Below are 14,062 nucleotides of genomic sequence, written 5' to 3' on the forward strand. Positions count from 1 at the left end.
GTACTGAGCAAAGGGGAATGAATACTTTTTAACTGCTGACACTTCAGCTTTTGAAATTTTAGTTTTTTATGCTTTACAATTTTCCCTGTTTTTTGGGGTTCTAATGTCAAAAAAAGAGCATGTGATTCACCAATAAAAATTCTCAGTTAAATTGTTGAAAATCCCTGGTTGGAATACTCATTTATGTGAACAATGGGTTTGAGGGCTAATTTACAAGGCACCGTACGTACTCAGATAATAAATTAATTTTGATCTATGAATCAATATCTTATACACTCAGTGGCTTCTTGATTAGGTACAGACGTGGAACCCGGCGTGGTCTTCTGCCGCTGTAGCCCACCCACTTCAAGGTTTAATGTGTTGCGTGTTCAGAGATGCTCCTCTGCACACCACTGTCTGAGTTACTGTTGCCTTCCTGTCAGCTTGAACCAGTCTGGCCATTCTTCTCTGACCTCTCTGATTCACAGAAGTGTCTCTCTCTGATATTTTTTGTTTGTCACACCATTCTCTGTAAACTCCAGATACTGTTGTGTGTGAAAATCCAAAGAGATCAGAAGCTTCTGAAGTACTCAAACCATCCTGTCCGGCACCAACATTCATTCCCCAGTGAAAGTCACTTAGTACACATTCTTCCCCATCCGGATGTTTGATCTCAACAACTATTGAACCTTTTGACCATGTCTGCATATTTTATGCATTGACTTGCTGCCTCATAATTGGCTGATTAGATATTTGCATTCACGAGTACAAGTGTATCTAATAAAGTGGCCACTGAGTATATATTAACTGTTCTAAACAGCACGTGAAAATGTCACTAAGTTTCATGGGATGCCCATTTTATAAGTAATCGAGAAACCTGGGCTAATTACTTAAACTCATTACCAAAAATCTCAGCAGAACAGCTGAAAATTTCAAACACAATTAGTTTCGTGAATTTGAAGTAAATAGCTAGGGGCTGAGAGAATGAAACCTACCATCCTTTTTCCACAGAGCCTCTATGTGGCCATGGGCTCACAACAATGATCACTTTGATTGAGCAATTATATTTGGGTTATTAGCATCTACATCTTCTTGGAAAAAAAAACTCCAAAAGGGGAAAAGAAGGTCACGAATTCTGAGAATTGGCGAAAACAAAACTCTCTCAGAAACTTGGAAGTACAAATGATGAGCAGTCCCATCCAAAATATCAACCAATCATTTCGTTTGCATACTCTTGACTAGACTGGTGTGGAATTTCCTTGATCTCCTTTTAATCTCCTATCACTGTCATAGAAACATAGAAAGTAGGTGCAGGAGTAGGCCATTCGGCCCTTCGAGCCTGCACTGCCCTTTATTATGATCATGGCTGATCATCCAACTCAGAACCCTCCCCCTGCCTTCCCTCCATACCCCCTGATCCCCGTAGCCACAAGGGCCATATCTAACTCCCTCTTAAATATAGTCAATGAACTGGCCTCAACTGTTTCCTGTGGCAGAGAATTCCACAGATTCACCACTCTCTGTGTGAAGAAGTTTTTCCTAATCTCGGTACTAAAAGGCTTCCCCTTTATCCTCAAACTGTGACCCCTCGTTCTGGACTTCCCCAACATCGGGAACAATCTTCCTGCATCTAGCCTGTCCAATCCCTTTAGGATTTTATACGTTTCAATCAGATCCCCCCTCAATCTTCTAAATTCCAACGAGTACAAGCCCAGTTCATCCAGTCTTTCTTCATATGAAAGTCCTGCCATCCCAGGAATCAATCTGGTGAACGTTCTTTGTACTCCCTCTATGGCAAGGATGTCTTTCCTCAGATTAGGGGACCAAAACTGCACACAATACTCCAGGTGTGGTCTCACCAAGGCCTTGTACAACTGCAGTAGTACCTCCCTGCTCCTGTACTCGAATCCTCTTGCTATAAGTGCCAGCATACCATTCGCCTTTTTCACCGCCTGCTGTACCTGCATGCCCACTTTCAATGACTGGTGTATAATGACACCTAGGTCTCGTTGCACCTCCCCTTTTCCTAATCGGCCACCATTCAGATAATAATCTGTTTTCCTATTTTTGCCACCAAAGTGGATAACTTCACATTTATCCACATTAAATTGCATCTGCCATGAATTTACCCACTCACCCAACCTATCCAAGTCACTCTGCATCCTCTTAGCATCCTCCTCACAGCTAACACTGCCACCTAGCTTCGTGTCATCCGCAAACTTGGAGATGCTGCATTTAATTCCCTCATCCAAGTCATTAATATATATTGTAAACAACTGGGGTCCCAGCACTGAGCCTTGCGGTACCCCACTAGTCACCGTCTGCCATTCTGAAACGGTCCCGTTTATTCCCACTCTCTGCTTCCTGTCTGCTAACCAATTCTCTATCCACATCAATACCTTACCCCCAATACCGTGTGCTTTAAGTTTGCACACTAATCTCCTGTGTGGGACCTTGTCAAAAGCCTTTTGAAAATCCAAATATACCACATCCACTGGTTCTCCCCTATCCACTCTACTAGTTCCTGTAAGTGGGACTCCGAGGGATATCAGAGAGGAAAATACTTGACAATATGTTTGTCAGTCAGTGAAGCTCAAATTACAGCCACTACATGCCGTCAAAAGACCTCCACAAATGTCTGTTTTTCATGAGCAGAATGCAGGGTCATTAATTTGCACAGGTTAACTAAGGGAACTTTATTGTTTTATCTATACTTATTACAAGTTCTAAAGCACAAGATCTATTATCAATTTAAGATTTACAAGGATGTTGCCAGGACAATAGGAACTGAGTAATAGGGAGAGGTTAGACAGATGGGGACTTTATTCCTTGGAGTGCAGAAGATTGAAGTGATCTTAGAGCATAGAATCATAAGTGACTTAAATAGTGTGAATGCAGTCATACTTTGTCCCAGTATTATCAAATCAAGAACTAGATTGTGCAGGTTTAAGACGAGAGGAACAATACTTAATAGGAACTCGAGGGGTAACTATATTTTTAGACAATAGTGTGGTATGAATGTAGAATGAGTTACCTGAGGAAGTGGTTGTCGTGGGTGTAATAACAACTTGAAAAAGACAGTTGGATAGGTACATTGATTGGAAAGGCTTAGAATGTTACCTGTCAAACTTTTGCTAATGGGGCTAGCTTGGATGGTTGGTCGGCATGGACTAGTCGGGCCTAATAGCCTGTTTCTGCTGTATGAGTCTGTGAATAAAGGCTGTCCCCAGGTAACAAACAGGTAGCCATATGTTGATTTTGTTCATAACTTGACAAATACCGAAAAAAAAATCTATACCTCCATAGTATTGTAATGAACAGCACGAAAAGCACATAAGACTGATAAGAAAGAACAATAACTGAAGAAAATGTAGTTTTTAGGAATGAACATATGGGTGCACAAATGGACTTCTGTATTTAAGATTACAAAAGTAAAGGTTTTTAAAGATTAGCTTTATTTGTCACACGTGCACTGGAACTTACAGTGAAATGCATCATTTGTGTCAATGACTAACGTGGTCCAAGGATGTGCCCATGCTTTCAGTGACAATATAGCATGCCCTCAGCTCACTAACCATAATCATATGCCTTTGGGAAGTGGGAGGGAACCAGAGCACCTGGAGGAAAACCATGCATTCATGGGGAGAATATTGGGATGTCCATAAGCCTGGCATTCACAACCGGGGTGATGTACTTCAGGATGTGCCACTGATTATAAAGGATGCTGAGTTGGTTCTTGAGCCAGAACTGGGCAGACAACTTTCTGCAGATCCAGAATTTATAACAGATCCTGACAGGCATCTGGAAAAGGAGGTTTAGGCTGAATTTGAATCCATTCAGATCTCAAAGATGAATGTGGGAAAGCAAATTATAAGCACAAGAGAACCTGCAGATGCTGGAAATCCAGAGCAACCCTCTCAAAATGCTGAAGGAGCTCAGCAGGTCAGGCAGCATCAATGGAGAGGAATAAACAATCGACATTTTGTGCCGAGACTCTTCATCAGGACTGGAAAAGGTCGGAAGCCAGAATAAGGTGAAGGAAGGGGAAGGAGTACGGGCTGGCAGATGATAGGTGAACCCAGGTGAAGGGGAAGGTAGGTGGGGGAGCTAGGAAGTGAGAGGTGGAAGAGAATAGAGCTGAAAAAGAAGTCTGATAAGAGAGGATGGTGGACTATGGAGGAAAAAGGAGAACGGACACCAATGGGAGATGATGTGCGAGGAGAAGAGAAGGGGTGAAAGGGAATTCGGTTTAGGGAATGGATAAACGAGAGAAAGGGAAGGGGTGAGAAATTACCGGAGGTTAAAGAAATTGATGTTCATGCCATTGGACTAGAGGCTACCCAGATGGAATATAAGGTGTTGCCTCATGGGGAAATGTTCATCTTTGGTTAACAACACGGAAGAGGCGTTAGAGTACTGGAACACAATCTCCTCCCAGCACTCAATACTAGCGACTTCAATCAGTATAGGTGACTGCAAACATCATTCAGTTGCCATCGACTGGTTCTAGTTCACAAATTTACCACCAGGGCCTGAACCATCTCTGCCTGTAATGCTATGCTCTATTACAGCTACAGCTGTACAAAAATGCCACGTAAAAAAAAAAGTTTACTGATGAAGGGCTTCAAACCAAAATGTCAACAGTTTATTCCTCTCTATAAATGCTGTCTGACCTGCTGAGTTCCTCCAGCATTTTGTGTGTGTTGCTCAAAGTTTACTGCTGCTTTGCTTTTGGCCCACAACGTCAATGTTGCATACCTCAATCAGAATCAGATTTATTGTCACTGACATATGACGTGAAATTTGTTGTTTTGGTAGCAGTACAGTGCAATGCATAAAATATGCTATAAATTATATTATAATATAATAATAATATATTATATGGCGGGAGGAGAGGATGGTGGCGCACCTGCGCGTGGGCAGCCCTCTGGTGAAAAATGATATCGTATCTGTTAAATAGGGGCCGTGGACAATTCTGATTTGACGGAGAATGGACGTGAAACCACAAAGGAACATCTAGAGAAATTTCTGAAACGCTCGTTTGCTGCTGTCGTTACCGCGTGGTAGGGAATCTTTTGGAGGGTAGGCCTCAAAATCCCCGGCCTTGCCTGCTTTTGGCGACCGAGAAGGAGGTCGAATCGTTCGGACAGAGATGGCGCTCAGTACTCGGTGTTGGAGAGCTGATCAGAGCTCGAAGTTTTCGGATGACTCAGAGTCGGATTGTGGTCGGCATGGCAGGGAGAGTTTTTCTTCCTTCTCCTGTCTGCGTGAGATGTGGGACATTTGAGGGACTTTGAACTTTACTGTGCTCATGGACTTCTTCATCAAGTTATGGTATTGTTGCACTGTTGTAACTATATGTTATAATTACGTAGTTTTGTCAGTTTTTTCAGTCTTGGTCTGTCCTGTGTTTTGTGATATCACACCGGAGGAAATAGTATATCATTTCTTAATGCATGCATTACTAAATGACAATAAAAGAGGACTACGTGTCTTCATAATCTAATAGTAAAAATTTATATTTAAAAGAAAGCAGAGATAGTGTTTATGAGTTCATTGTCTGTTCAGAAATCTGATGGTAGAGGGGAAGAAGCTGTTCCTAAAACATTAAGTGTGTGTCTTCAGGCTCCTGTACCTCCTTCCTGATGGTAGTAATGAGAAGAGGGTATGTCCTGACTGGAGGGGGCCCTTAATAGTGGATGTCTCCTTTTTGAGGCATTGCCTTCCGAATGCAACATTCAAGGAAGTGTGACGGATCTGTTCAGTCGGATTTACCTGAGGATCTCTGGCATTAATCCAGGCATATCTTCATGGAATATATATGGAGGGTTACTGACAATAACGTCCACAGCTTTACAGATCCGAGCCAGTTCAGGGGCATCTGTGAAACACAAACACAGATTAAGACTGATACTACAATGCATTTTGCTGCACTCAATACTGTACTGTCAACTTTAAACAAAAACCACATAGATATTAGAATAACTGGACAAACACAAGAGATTCCCCAGATATTGGAAATCCAGAGTAACACACACAAAATGCTGGAGAAACTCAGCAGGTTAGGCAGCATCTATGGGAAGAATAAACAGTTGATGTTTCAGCCCGAGACCCAAATGGAGGAATGTTTATTCCTTACCATAGATGCCGCACAAACTGTTGAGTTCCTCCAGCACTTTGAGTGTGTTATTTCAGATAACAGAAGGTCCTGCTGGTGAGTTAGCATCCTGGCAAAAATGATACCATGAAGACAAAAGAACACTCGAAGCAATTCTGCGAAGAGGTTATTGAAAAGCACAAGTCAGGAAAATTGGTAGAAGAAAATTTTCAAGTCACTGAATATCCCTTGCAGTACAGTTAAGTCAATCGTCAAGAAATGGAAAGAATATGGCACAGCTGTAAATCTGCCTAGAGCAGACCGTCCTCAAAAACCGAGTGACCGTGCAAGAAGGGGACTAGTGAAGCAGAGACCTATGAAAACTCTGGAGGAGTTACAAGCTTTAGTGACTGAGATGGGAGAGACTGCGCATACAACTATTGCCCAGGTGCTTCACCAGTCACAGCTTTATGAGAGAGCGGCAAAGGGAAAGCCACTACTGAAGGGAAACCTGATGCAGTCCCCAAGACAGCTGCGACTTGGGTGAAGATCTGTTCTCCAGCAAGACAATGACCCCAAGCATAAAGCCAAAGCTGCACAGGAATGGCTTAAAAACATCAAAGTTAATGTACTGGAGTGGCCAAGTCAGAGTCCAGACCTCAGTCCAATTGAGAATTTGTGGCTGGACTTGAAAAGGGCTGTTCACTCACGATCCCTGTGCAATCTGACAGGGCTTGAGCAGTTTTGTAAAGAATGGGTGAAAATTGGAGTGTCCAGATGTGCAAAGCAGATAAGAGACATACCCACGCATACTAAAGGCTGCAATTGCTGCCAAAGGTGCATCTACTAAATAATGACTTGAAGGGGATGAGTAATTATGCAAACAATTATTTTGTGTTTATTAACTGTAATAAGTTTAGATGATTTGTAGAAATTTGTTTTCACTTTTTCTGTTGATCAGTGTCAAAAAAACCCAAATTAAACCACTGTTGTAAACAATAAAACATGAAAATGTCCAAGGGGTGAATACATACTTTTTATAGGTGCTGTATCCTCAAGAGGAGGGAGCTCTATCGGTGTCTAACACAGGGGTTTTCAACTTGGGGTAAGTGGGCCTTGATTAACAGTAGGAGTCCATGACACAAAAACGAGTTGGGAACTCCTGTTCTACGCTGTATGACTGCAGGTGGAAGAGGTGAAGGGCCGAATAACCTATTCAGACCCAGATTTACTTATCATATGTATAACGAAACATACAACGAAATGCGCCATTTGCGTTAACCATCAACACAACTTAAGGATCTGCTGGGGGTAACCCGCAAGTGTCGCCACACATTGCGGTGCTGACATAGCATGCCCATCGTGTTCAGCAACAACGTAACAACCGCAACAAACAACAGCAAAACAAGCCCCTTTTCTCCCCCTCACCCACACAGACAGGCTTCCAGTCCCAGGACAGGCTGACTTCGGGCCTATAGCCTCCAATGGGTTTGTGGACCCGTTGGCACCCAGCCTTCTATATTTTCTGTCATAAATAGGGAAAAGCTAAGCAATTCAACTGATCCTTTTGTTTTATCATTGGAATACCTCAATATATCTCCCGATCAACTAATCCACATTGCACACTGAAGATTTTTAGTGAGGTTTGAATTTTTAATAAATGAACACGTAATTAGTTTTTTCCTACTGGAATACTTGGGGGTGTTTGTGATGAAAACATATAACTCAGTGGCCACTTTATTAGGTTCAACAGTACAGCAACTTGTGATGCAAATATCTAATCAGCCAATCATGTAGCAGCAACTCAATGCATAATAGCATGCAGAGATGGTCAAGAGGTTCAATTGTTGTTCAGACCAAAAATCAGAATAAGGAAGATTAGGGTAGTTTGAATACCTCAGAAACTGCTGATCTCCTGGGATTTTCATACAACAGTCTCTACAGTATACAGAGAATGGTGTGAAAATCAAAAAACATACAGTAAACAGCAGTTCTGTGGGTGAAAACGCCTTGTTAATGAGACAGGTCAGAGAATGGCCAGAATGATTCAAGCCAGACAGGAAGGCAACAAGAACTCAACCTCGCGTGACAACAGTGGTGTGCAGAAGAGCATCTTGAAGTGGATGGCACACAGCAGCAGAAGACCACGAACATAAACTCAGTGGCCTCTTTGTTCAGTTCAGGAGGTACCAAATAAAGTGGTGACTCAGCATTATAATAGTAAAGGTTGGCAGAGAAACCTTTTTAGTTGTTTTTCTGCCCTTTAATCAGTGGTCAGGTTTGAACAAAACGTGTCCTAAAAGGATGTGCACTGGCTCTGATTGACCTGCTGTATAGAGTACTTAGGTCAACACCTTTGAAGCTCTCTTCGTTCCAGTCTTCCCTTCTTTAGCTCTGCCAAACTTATCTATTCTTGTTCACCATGTGAAAGCAGGATTGCAAACAAAATATCTTCATTAATGTTTACACGGGTGCAATATAGTTTACTTTAAAAGTTGAGGTATGTTAGTTAACAAAATTTGCTGCTTGTTCCATCACTTTTATCACAGGCAGAATGCACCTGGATCATTTCTGGATCCTGGTCTGTTTACTTAGATATGAAGCAGATAAGGCTGCACTCTGGTTCACATGAAATGTAAATTTCTTAATGGGGCTGGTCAATGATTAATAGTATATTTAACAAATATGACACCCAAAATAATTTTCAACCTCTAATACGAAGAAATTAGAGATAAACAGAGTCTGTTAAGTGGAAATACATAGTACTGTATGAAACCTTCTTTTACACCCTGCTATAGTAACAGAATTACAGATAAGCACCGGAAGCCATTCCATCCATTAAACCTGGGTTAATATTTTGAAAAAGGATCCAATTAGTCCTGATTTTCACCTCTCTTCCCAGTCCATGAGTTTTTGCATACTTCCGAAATGCCATTTGGTGACTGCACCATCGACGAGATCTCCAAGAGGTTCAAAGTACATTTATTATCGAAGTATGTATATTTTATGCAGCCTTGAGATTCATTAGCTTTGTATTGTGTGTGAGTTTTATGTAATGTGTTGTGCAACTTGAGTCTGGAGGAACATTGTTTCGCTTGGTGGTATATATGTAAACAATTGAATGACAAGAAACTTGAACTTGACTTAAAGTGTGTCTCTTATAACCTTATACACCTCTATCAAGTTGACACTCATCCTCTCTCACTCCAAAGAGAAGACTTAACTAGGCCCTGCTTATTACAGCCTGTTTAAATGTTGAAATATGCAGTGAATTGCACCGTTTGACCAACGACCAACACAGTCCAAGGATCGTGCTGTAGGACGCTTGCAAATGTCGTCATGCTTCAGGCACAACATCATAACGTGCCAACAACATACTAACCCTTATTAAACTGTACGCCTTTGGAATGTGGATGGAAACTGGAGCACCTAGAACAAAGCCATGCGGTCACGAGGAAAACATACAAACCGCTTACCGACAGTGGCGGGAATTGAACCTGGATCGCTGATGCTGTAAAGCATTACATTAATTGCTATGCTACCATGCTGATTCCCACACTCCCATTAAAGTCATCAGGGGCCTGTATTCTACTCTTTTTTTAATCATCAGGGCTGTGTTTCCACTGCACCCTTTAAACTCATTGGGTTCACTGGTAAAATTTATTACAGTGCTGTGTAATGTAGAAAAAAATGAATACAATCAATGTGAATTGCAGTATTAACAGAAAAAACATTAATTAGTCCAGAAAATCAACCTCTCAGGCTCCTCTACAATTCTGAGTTATCACACTTATACTGAACTGCTCAATATCTTAGCAACACAAGGAGATCCTATCACACCAATATGTATTTTATGATTTTATTCTGGAGGACTTATTAGGCTGTGCCCCATTCAAGAAATGCATTCTTTACAACTTATAGGGTTAGTTTTACAAAATGAAGAACAACTGCAATTCTGTTTATTGCTTTTAGTTGCTCTTTGGTATTCTATAGCTGCATAGTGGAGAGTATCCTGACCGGTTACCTCGGGGCTTGGTAAGGAAACACCAACGCCCAAGAATGGAAAAGTCTACAAAAAGTGGTTGACACAGCCCAGTCCATCAGAGGTAAAGGCCGTCCCCCCACCATTGAGCACACCTAGATGGAGCATTGCCACAAGAAAGCAACGTAAATCACTATCATGGAACCCCCACATCCAGGTGTTGCCCTCTTCCTGCTGAAGGAGATCGTACAGGGGTTTTAGGTCCTGCACTACCAGATTCAAGAACAATTAGAAACATAGAAAACATACAGTACAATACAGGCCCTTCGGCCCACAAAGTTATGCCGAACATGTCCCCAGCTTAGAACTACCTAGGCTTTACCCATAGCCCTCTATTTTTCTAAGCTCCATGTAGCCATCCAGGAGTCTCTTAAAAGACCCTATCATTTCCGTCTCCACCGCCGCCGCCGGCAGCCCATTCCACACACTCACCACTCTCTGGGTAAAAAACTTACCCCTGACATCTCCTCTGTACCTACTCCCCAGCACCTTAAACCTGTGTCCTCTTGTGGCAGCCATTTCAGCCCTGGGAAAAAGCCCCTGACTATCCACACAATCAATGCCTCTCATCTTATTCAAGTTAATTTGATTTTTCAGAGCACTTTGGTGCTCAGTTGGCCACAGTCCATGATCAGAGCTAAATCCATTGAAGTGACGATCAATGCCTCTCATCATCTTGTACATCTCTATCAGGTCACCTCTCATTCTCCGTCGCTCCAAGGAGAAAAGGCCGAGTTCACTCAACCTATTCTCATAAGGCATGCTCCCCAATCCAGGCAACATCCTTGTAAATCTCCTCTGCACCCTTTCTGTGGATTCCACGTCCTTCCTATAGTGAGGCGACCAGAATTGAGCACAGTACTCCCAAGTGTGGTCTGACCAGGGTCCTATATAGCTGCAACATTACCTCTTATTACTCTTCAACCGTGAGGCTCCTGAGCCAGTGTGGATAACTTCACCCACCTCAACGCAAAACTGATTCCACAGCCTATAGATTCTCTTTTAAGGACTCCACACCTCATGTTCTCAGTAACTGATTCTGATTCTAACCGTTTATCTGTCTATCCACCCATCTACCTACCTACTTATTCATTTATTTATTTAATTATTATTTGCGGTTTGTCCTCTTTTGTACATTGGTTGCTTGTCAGTCTGTGTGTATAGTTTCTCACTGATTCTGCTGTATTTCTTTGTTTTACTGGAATGCCTGCAAAAAATGAACCTCTAGGTAGTATATGGTGATGTATATGTACTTTAAACTTTGGATGGTTGTAACACACAGCTGGCAAAGATTTTGTGATATAGCAACATTAAATTGCCCACTTTCAGTAGACGTTTCTCACTTTCAAAGAGGCAATAAGTGTTGCTCTACTTATAACGCGGCCTTACGATGGTTGGAATATACTGCCCGAACAACAGCTTTCACCCGTTCACAAGCAGTTCGCAGTCTGAAAGAAACACTAGCTGCTTTAATTGTTTTTCTGTTAATTACAAATTCAGAATTTGTTCAAACTATTATTAAATCCTTCCATTTTTAGCCACAGCTCACCAGCTAGCCTTCTTACTCTGAGTCATAGATTAAGAATGCTGGTGGCTGAGCCATGGCTGAAAAACATGGGAAAAAGCCCTCCGGCTCATCTCGCTTATGGCAGACAAGATACCCATCTAAACTAGTCCCATTTGCCTGCATTTGGCCCTATCTCCCTATAAAGTTTCCTTATTCACGTACCCTTCCAATTGTCCTTTGAAGTCAGTTCAGGTTACACTCCAGAAAGTGAAGCATCAAATCTAGATTGATACACCATGAGATCATAAAATATAGGAGCAGAATCTGCCCTTTCGGCCCATCATGTCTGCTCTACCATTCAATCATGGCTGATTTTCTTTTTGTCAACTCCATTCTCCCTGTAACCCTTAACCCCTTTACTACTCAAGTACCTATCAGTCTCTGCCTTAAATACACCCATTGATTTGGCCTCCATAGCCCTTCATAGCAACAGATTTCACCAACCTCTGGCTGAAGAAATTCCTGCTAATCTCAGTTCTAAAAGGAAATTGCTTTATTCTAAGGCTGTGCTTTTGGATCCTAGACCCTCCTACGAATGGAACCATCTAGTTCATGTCCACTCTATCCAGGCCTCTCACTGTCCAGCTGGTTTCGATGACACCTGTGCTAATAATGATCAAGTGCCATTATTGAATAAAACCAAAGTTTGACTCACTGTTTTTAAAAGTGTGAAAGATATATGCGTGACAGCCTGGTATGGAAACACCAATGCCTTTGAAACAAAAAGCCAAACAAAAAATAGTGGATACAACCCACTCCATGACTGCTAAAGCCCTCCCCACCATTGAACATATTTACAAAGAGTGCCATCTATCATTAAGGACCTCTACCATACTGGCCATGCTCTCTTCTTGCTGCTGCCATCAGGAAGAAGGTACAGGAGCCTCAGGACCCACACCACCAGGTTCAGGTACAGTTATTACCCCTCAACCATCAGGCTCCTGAACCAGAGCTGCTAACTTCATTCACCCTAACACTAAACTGATTCAACAACCTATGGACTCACTTTCAAGGACTGTACAACTCATGTTCTTGCTTGCTTGCTTTTTTTTTTGTATTTGCAGTTTGTTATCTTTTTAACATTGGTTGTTTGATCGTCTTCGCTTGCATTTTTTCCTTGATTCTATTGTGTTTTTTTTGTATTTACTATTTTCAAGCTTTGGTATCGTATCTTCTGCCTCATGAAGCGTTGGGGGGGGGGAGTGGAACAGTGATATTTGATTATAATGGCTGTTTTACCAACACAGCGAGAAGTGTAGACAGAATTCATGGAGGAAAGGCTAGATTTTGTGACGGACTGGACTGTGTCCACACTTACTGGAATTTTTTTTAACTCGTCTGTAGCGAGGTTGGCATACCAAGCCGTGGTGCATCCGGATAGAACGCTTTCAATGCTGCAAGCAGAATTTCCTTAGCCTTCTATCTCTGGCTGTTTTTGCATCTGTGTGAGATCCTGTTGTGACCAAATTAATTGGCAGACTTCCTACACTACATGGATGAGTTCACAACACACGGACATAAAATGAATATAAATTATACAAGACAGTGCAAAATAAGACATTAGTCTAAAAAGACAGAGGCAAAGCCATAATAGTGTAAGAGGCGGTCTGTAGTGTTCAATTACTGAGGTAGAGTTAGAATTGTGCAGGTCAATCGAAGAACCTGATGATTGTAGAAAAGTAGCTATTCTTGAAGCGGTAGTATGGGATCCAAGGCTTCTATACTTCCTACCCAATGGTAGCATTAAGAAGGATGCCTGAGCTGTTATTCTGAGGTAGTGATTAAGGTTGTGCTGGTTGATTCAAGAACCGAAAGGTTGAAAGGAAGTAGCTACTCCTGAACTTGGTGTTCAAAGTGCAAAGTAAGTTTACTATCAAAGTACATATGCTGCCCTGAGGTTCATTTTTCTTGTGGGCATTCACAGCATTTACAAAGAAACACAATAAAATCAATGAAAAACCACACGCAACAAAGACAGTCAAACAACCAATGTGTAAAATACAACAAACTGCACAAATACAAAAAAAGAAAAAAAAACAAAATAATAATAATAAATAAATCAGTAATAAGTATCAAGAACACGGGTTGTAGAATCCTTGAAAGTGAGTTGATAAGCTGTGAAGCCAGTTCAGTGTTGGGGTGAGGGAAGTTAACTCGTCTGGTGCAAGAGCTTTTCCATTGAAGAGCACTGGTGTTTCCATACTAGGTCGTGATGCAACCAGTCAGTGTACTCTCCATTGTCCGTCTATAGAAATTTGTTACAGTATTAGATTACATGCTAAATCTTCACAATTTCTAAGAAAGTAGGGGCACTGCCATCCTTTCTTTGTAATGGCACTTATGTGCTGATCCTCTGAAATGATAATGGTGAGAAATT

General features: G+C 41.7%; 1 protein-coding gene across 11 annotated transcripts in view; it reads right to left on the reverse strand.

Annotated features, from left to right (window-relative positions):
• The window catches only part of hemk1 (HemK methyltransferase family member 1), a 201,545-nt gene that overhangs the window by 83,901 nt on the left and 103,582 nt on the right, over positions 1–14,062 (reverse strand). For all 11 annotated transcript variants that reach the window (XR_011889354.1, XR_011889355.1, XR_011889357.1 and 8 more), the window contains one exon: positions 5,755–5,860. Coding sequence is in view for 5 of the 11 variants with exons in the window: in XM_072280297.1 (XP_072136398.1) it covers positions 5,755–5,860 (106 nt within the window). In the remaining 6 variants the exon portion in view is untranslated. The remainder of the gene's footprint in view (positions 1–5,754; positions 5,861–14,062) is intronic.

The sequence above is a fragment of the Mobula birostris genome, chromosome 16 (assembly GCF_030028105.1).
Source record: "Mobula birostris isolate sMobBir1 chromosome 16, sMobBir1.hap1, whole genome shotgun sequence".
In the NCBI taxonomy this organism is placed as follows: domain Eukaryota; kingdom Metazoa; phylum Chordata; class Chondrichthyes; order Myliobatiformes; family Myliobatidae; genus Mobula; species Mobula birostris.